The sequence below is a fragment of the Arachis duranensis genome, chromosome 1 (genome assembly GCF_000817695.3).
Source record: "Arachis duranensis cultivar V14167 chromosome 1, aradu.V14167.gnm2.J7QH, whole genome shotgun sequence".
NCBI classification, from domain to species: Eukaryota; Viridiplantae; Streptophyta; class Magnoliopsida; order Fabales; family Fabaceae; genus Arachis; species Arachis duranensis.
The window spans coordinates 25,417,977-25,425,296 of NC_029772.3; the positions used below are offsets into that span (position 1 = coordinate 25,417,977).

Sequence of the window (7,320 nt, forward strand, 5' to 3'; positions counted from 1 at the left end):
AGGCCAAGGCCCACATCCAAGTACCAGATCCACTTGAAGATGGGTATAAATAGAAGAATTATTGAAGATTGAAAAGAAGCTCTCTGGGAGGCCCTGAGGGGGGCTCTGGGGGTTCAATTTCCTGATTTCCATTCCTGCACTTTTCTTTTAGTTTCTTTTGTACTTTCTTTATTTCTTTCTACACTTTTCTTTTTCTGCAAAATTGAATTGAGCTATGAACAACTAAACCCCTTTCATTGGTTTAGAGAGCTCTATTGTAATTCAATGGATCAATAATAGTTTTCATCTTCTTCTTCTTTCTTTTCTCTTGATTTTTGTTAGAAAGCTTTCGATCCTGATTCAATTGGGTAGTTGTTTTGATAGAGAAGCTACCCATAATTGGAATTCCTCTATTCCTTGAGAGAGGGATGAGGAATTCATACTAGAAATGCTTTCTCACATTGGATTAGATTGGGGGTTGGATGGATCTTGTGACATTTAATCCTACCAATACTTTGATCTATAAATTTGTTTGGTATAATCAGTGACCGAACTTCAACTCTTCCCATGAGTAATTAAATCAAGACATTAGGCAATTGTTCATGCTTAAAGAGATTGGTGAGCCAATACATTGGGATCTAGTCATCTAAGATTCCCAAGCAAAGTCAATGAATGCATTGACTGAGGAAGAGATGAAAATGATTTGATCCGGAGAGTTCAATATCTCCTGAAACCCAATGAATTCCCTATTCTGATCTTACCCATTCTGTTTATATTCTATTCTTTTATTTCTCGCTTCATCCCCATTCCCATTTAATTTCTTGCAATTTAAGTTTTTGCACTTTAATTACTTGCAATTTATGTTTCTGCTCTTATTATTCTGCAATTTAATTTTTGTTCACTTAATTTCTTGCAATTTAAGTTTCCCGCCAATTTTACTTTTTGCAATCCCAACTTCAAATCCGATTCAGTTCAACTAGAACAATCTTCCAATGAACGTTGCTCAACCAACCAATCCCTGTGGGATTCAACCTTACTCAATAGTGAGTTTTTACTTGACGACAATCCGGTGTACTTACCGGTAGAAATTTTGTTGAGAGACAGTTTTTGTCACATCAATAACCTATGAAAAGTTTATGGTTGGTGAAAATTTAACATTATTTTTATTACTCAATTCACATTCTCTTGAAAATTATTGTGCTTAACTGCTTATTAGCTAACAAAAATTAAAATTACAAAGTTAAAATTGCAAAACATGGCTTTATTAAAAAGGATAAAAATTATAACAAATACCAATAAGTAAATTCATATCCAAGTTCTCATTATGTAGAAGAGTTAATATTGCATAAAGTATCCCATCCACAATATGGACATTCATCTACAAGTATTCTATTGTATAACATCAACTTGTATCAATGATTAGTAGTTTTAATCATCAAAGCCTTAACACGAAGTCACCAACTATATGAAATTCTTCATAGAATAAACTTCGCAATCATTTAAAATATCTTTGTAAGTATGAATCAACATTCATGAAATAATTGCATGTATTAGGATTCCTATGAAGTAAAAAAGAGTAGATATCGTATATATCTCATTCAATGATTATAACAAAATCATGAAATATTTTTTGGTCAAGAACAACGGAATAAAGTTATATGCGTAATATTTTCTCGCTCAAAACTAAATGAAGACACCATTATCTTGTCCTCAAATAGGAACCTTCGATAACCATACGATCATAACTTTCAAGTTCCAACTAAGTTTTCTTTGCCATGAATGTAAAGAGAACATGCCTAATAAAACTAAAAGATATATTATCACAAATTTATGGAAGATGTATGAAAGAAGTAGATTACTTGTTAACAAAACACACACACACATATATATATATAAAATGAGAATATGACCAATTATTTAACAAATATAAAATGTAAACATACTTTATAGGTGACAAACATTCATTGTAAGGCTAGAATTACATCACATATCATTGATCTTTGTGCTTTAGACAGAATAATTACAATTCATGCTTAAAATACACGTATTTTTTATTGGTAGAATTCATTTATTAATCCTAATCAAACCACTCACCTGATGAGAAAAACTTTATAATTCTTTTTTCAATCCTACCCAGAACGGAAATAGCCTCTTCAAATTATTGTTTACTTGTCAATGATCTCCAAATTCTAAGTCGAGTCAATAAATTATCTCTAGCCATGCAAGACACCAAACTGGATCCACCATTAATGTGATATACCCATGTGACATATATTTGGATTTATTCACATGATTTATAATTTTTTTATATAGCCAAACACATTGCTAAGAATAAATGGTCAAAATATTCTCATAGTTAGACACCCATGTGTACCAGTTTCTTTACCTTCAAATTTTAATATATTTTTGAAAAAACATAATGTAATTTGTTTTGGATTTATTTTTTCAACCAATGATGGTATAAATTTTTTGTTGAAATCCAATGAGTATGAAAAAGTTGTAAGAAAAGCAAATTAGAAAATAAGAAAACAATTTGCAAACAACCTTTCAAAAATAGGATGGTGTTATTTCTATCTATGGCTATTTTAAAAATTGAAGTTGAAAATTATATCATCATTGAGACAAAGCTCTAGAGTATGAACAAAAAGAAAATTGTATGATGCCTCTCTTAAACCTTCTTAACCTTCTTATGAATGTTGGTTATTCTTAAACAACAAGTACTTTAGAGATAGCCTAAGACGTCCCCGATAATATGAAAGCCCAAAGTCTAATCCACTTCTTCGCATCTAAACTTTAAAACCAACTGCATGTTGCACATACCATAAATGATGAAAGAACTTTCAAAAAAATCCATTAATGGAAAATACATCTTCTTCAGGAACAAAAAATGACATCCAGCCTTCCAAAATGATACAACAAAGTTTTAGTGAACAAGAAATATAGAAGGGGTGAAAAAGAGGCCCCGGGGCAGGTAGTCCACAGAAATACGTGATCATATTATAAGCTCAAAAGTTTTGAATCAACTTATAGATACATTTGGTGTTGCCAATTTTTGTGTTATCATTTAGTCGTTATATAGTGGGGAGGATCCAAAAAAGGAAACAGTCGCATGATGACAGTGAGATGAAGTGTTTGCTTATTACCTCAACTACACAATTGCAAAATCACATAGAAAAGTCATAACTCATAACCTATTTTAATATAGGCATTGTAAAAGCTCCATTTTTAATATAACATTCCTTGTTTACTTTTGAAAAAGGTCTTAACTGTTAAAAAATAAAATGGAATCAAGACTTTTACTTTGTTAATCGATCACAATTTTCTACCTAGTAATCACAGTCAAGAATAATTAACTCTACACACAAAACTCATTTTCAATGTACCATAAAAAATTATAAAGACAACTATATGAAAAATTCAAATTTGTGGGGAACACGTAACAACAACAAGGAAAGAAGAAAAATCAATTTTGATAAATAAACCAAGTTTATTTAATTATTCCAACATTAACTTTTCTATTAACAACCAAATCTTTAACATTACATCTACAATCTCAACATAATTTCATTTTAAAAGTAAAAGTCTATTTTTAATCACAACCAAAGAAAATCCTAATTGAATGATAAACAATTTAGGGATCAAAGAGAGAGTAGTAGTGGAACCAAATTCAAGAACTGGTGAATTTTGTAACAGCTTTTGTGCCTTCAGAGACAGCATGCTTCGCAAGCTCACCAGGGAGGACAAGCCGTACAGCAGTTTGGATCTCCCTAGAAGTGATCGTTGGTTTCTTGTTATACCTAGCCAATCTAGAAGCTTCTTGAGCGAGCTTCTCAAAGATGTCATTGATAAAGCTGTTCATGATCCCCATGGCTTTGCTCGAGATCCCAATGTCAGGGTGAACCTGCTTCAGAACCTTGAATATGTAGATCTTGTAGGTTTCAACGCTCTTTTTCACCCTCTTCTTCTTCTTGTCGCTCCCTCCTTCTTTTGTTATCTTCTTTTCTACCTTTGGCTTCTTCTCTACCGCTATGGTCGCAGATGGTGATTTCTCTGATGCAGGTTTCTTTTCTGCAGGCTTCTTTTCTGCCTTTGTTGGAGGAGCCATTGAAATTTGGAAAAGAAAAAATTGAAATCGGGATTCGGTTTGACGTTCTCCAAAAAGACGTGAATGGAAAAAATGAAATGTGTGGTGATGGAAAAAGAGAGAAGGTGGATCTACATATATAATTTTGGGGGTTAGTTCGGATTAGAAATGAACAGTGACGTAGAGCATTTGATTTCGTTGATTGTTGATTTGGTTTATTTATAGTTGAGATTATGCGTTATAATTTTCAACACTAGTGCTTCTTGTACCGGGTTTATAGAGTTTCTTTCTTCTTTTTTCTTTTTCACTAAACTTGAACTTTGAATTTTCATCTTTGTCATTTTTGTGTTCATTGGATCGCCATCTGTGCGATTCACGATATTATTTTACATTATATTTATAACAAACATTTGAAAAGTGATTTTTGTCGATAATATATTGTTGTTAATTATAATTATAATAAATATTTACTAAATATTTTTTAAAATTATCTTACAACATGCTACTGACTTCTCATTTATTCTTAGAGGAAATTATTTGAAAATACATTTTGTTTTCTTTTTTATGGTCAATATTTCTATCAATATCTATAATAATAACCTTAACTTAATTTCAATTCCACTGCAATATTTAAAATAAATTCTAAAAATATTACATTTAATTTGAAACACAATATGAGATAAAAGTTATAACATTCACAAATAGTTGTGTACAATTAATTTAAACCTTCCATGGTATGGAAATCTAACGTTTGGTGTCATATATGCTTATATTAATTTAAACTTTCCTTGGAGAGCACAGTACGATGAAAGTTGTAAGCTGTGTTCGGGGGGGAGTTATTGTCTATCGTTGGCCTCTATGGTAGAATTAGTCGGGGCCTGAGAGGCGGTGGTTTACCCTCTGCTTCCGGAAGAAATCGAAGAATTTCTTGGGAATCCTACAAGAGCCAATCGTTCTTTTTTCTCTGACAGATGGTCAGAACTGCATCTGGGTTCGAATCCTACTGAGAGGTCTACTAGAGATCAGAAATTACTGAAGAAAGAACAAGAATCAATCACTTTGGTTTCGAATAAGTACTTTTTTCCTAACATTTTTGCACCAATTACTTTGGCTTCAATGACTTGTTTTTGAATTTGCAAAATAACTAACTTTGTACCATTACATAATCCATCTAAATGATATAAGCATAATTAAAGCTCCAATATTCAAAGAAATCTCATGATTAGGAATCGTAGAACTTTTTGATAGTATTCAAAATACAAGTTTTGACTTATCTCATTTTGATGTTCAGGCCCACAAACTAAATTAGAGCTCAAGTGTATTAATAGATTAAAAGAAATCATGTGTTGATTTATTTCATCAACTAGATTCAAAATTAGAGCTAGAATAGCCTTTCATTTTCTTATAAATAATAGTCATGCCCGATTTAATTCAAGTACTAACAAAAATATTTTCAATAATAACACTAATATAATCATCCTAATCCTTTATTAGTAAGTCCATCTAGAATTATAATAAAGTCACCATCATCATTACCTATACTAGTAGTTCTATCTAATCTCCAACACTAAATATATTTTCAGCTAGATGTTTAATGTTGATATTTTCTAAATTAGAGTTAGTAGATTTAAGCCTTATATTCTTTATCAACTTAAGAACTTAACGATGATTCCATAAGTTGGATGAGTTAATCCTACCATTAACGATATATTGCCTACTTCCCTTAGGAATAATAGGTAAATTTTAAGAAAAATAACTACCAAACACTATTATTTTACTTCTAAAAGGAAGGTTTGTACTATTGTTATTATCAAACCTCAATATATGCTTCATTGTTTTTTCAAGAGCTTCAAAATAAAACTTGTTAGTTGTAAGAGCCTTATCCCAAATAATTCAACCAATGACTTCCTCGTTTAATATTATAGATAGAGAAGTCATCTACATTTAAAATAATGAAAATATAGAATTGGCAATTTTATCATCAAGGAATAGTAATAATGCTATTCCACTATCGTGAACAATATTATTTAGTTAACATAAGTCCGATTGCCAAAATGTTCCAAACATAAGTTTTACTAGTACCTCCATATACATAAAAAAATAATCATTCTTTCTATATGCATAAAATATTTAAAACTATTTCTTCTCTTTATTAAGATATTTATAAATAAGAGTATGTTGTTTAATCAAAACGTTACAACCATATTTTAGTTCATTAAGAATCTACTTATTATTATAAAAATTGTTTTGTCTTAGATCATAGTTATCTATTGATGAGATAGGGAAGTGGTGAATAATTATTTAAACTTCAACCATTAATTCTAAGAATATTCTTAATATCAATCAAAGCCAAGTTTTACGTCTCCTTATCTATTAATCGCAACTCTAAATAATGAGAAGAAAACAAATCTAAAAATCATGATAGGAAACATGATTGAAGAAAGATAATATATACCTAACAAAAACAAACAAAAATATCTTTACACAACAACTTTGAACTCTCTTCCCAAGCAACTCCTAACATTGACATCAAATTATATAAATATAGAGATGCAATAATCTATGCATGTATTCTCCTAATCTGCAATGACTTGCCTTCTGTATTGTATCAATATACTCATTGTCCATACGTCTTGAAATAAAAAATAAAAAATATATTAATAGTTCTAAGATCTTCATAAAATTAAGGCCCCTAACAACATATATTCTACCAATTACATTGTGAGATTGTGTTAGACATTTGTTTTCCTAGTTTTTGTTTCTAACTGTAGTTGGTTGGGAATTCTGTATAAGTAATATCCATACACTACAATAAATTTGGGCTGAGACAACCCTTCAAAAACGTTGCATATAATAAGGAAAAGTCTTGCATTTGATTAAAGGCAAAACTTTCTAACAAAATATATATAATGCTTTGGGGGGTGACTATACTGTCGTTACCTTTGGTCTAAGGCAACGTTTTGAAAAATCCTTTGAATGGCAACCCTTTAAAACATGTTGCCTTTTCTACTAAAAAAACAACTTCATATAAGGGTTGCCTTAGAAGACCCAAACACAACACTTTAATAAAGATTTTATGGAAGCCCTTTTTACGAGCAGTATTTTCTAATACACAAAGCAACACTTGTCCAGGTTATTTTAAGTTGTCTTTTCATATATCTAAAGTAACACTTGTCCAGACTTTTTAAGTTGCCTTTTCATATACCTAAAGCAACACTTGTATAAGTTTTTTCAAGTTATTTTTTTATATACCTAAA

The 7,320-nt window shown here is 30.5% G+C and overlaps 1 protein-coding gene across 1 annotated transcript; it reads right to left on the minus strand.

The window, feature by feature from the left end:
- Positions 1 to 3,646: 3,646 nt before the first annotated feature.
- LOC107482880 (probable histone H2B.3) lies at positions 3,647 to 4,150 on the minus strand. The gene has a single exon (XM_016103469.3). It carries the CDS (start codon positions 4,082 to 4,084, stop codon positions 3,647 to 3,649), a length of 438 nt encoding a protein of 145 aa, XP_015958955.1. The 5' UTR covers positions 4,085 to 4,150.
- Positions 4,151 to 7,320: the final 3,170 nt, after the last annotated feature.

Excerpts from the sequence above, each read along its gene's own strand:
- LOC107482880 (XM_016103469.3), bottom strand. The coding sequence starts at position 4,084 with ATGGCTCCTCCAACAAAGGCAGAAAAGAAGCCTGCAGAAAAGAAACCT.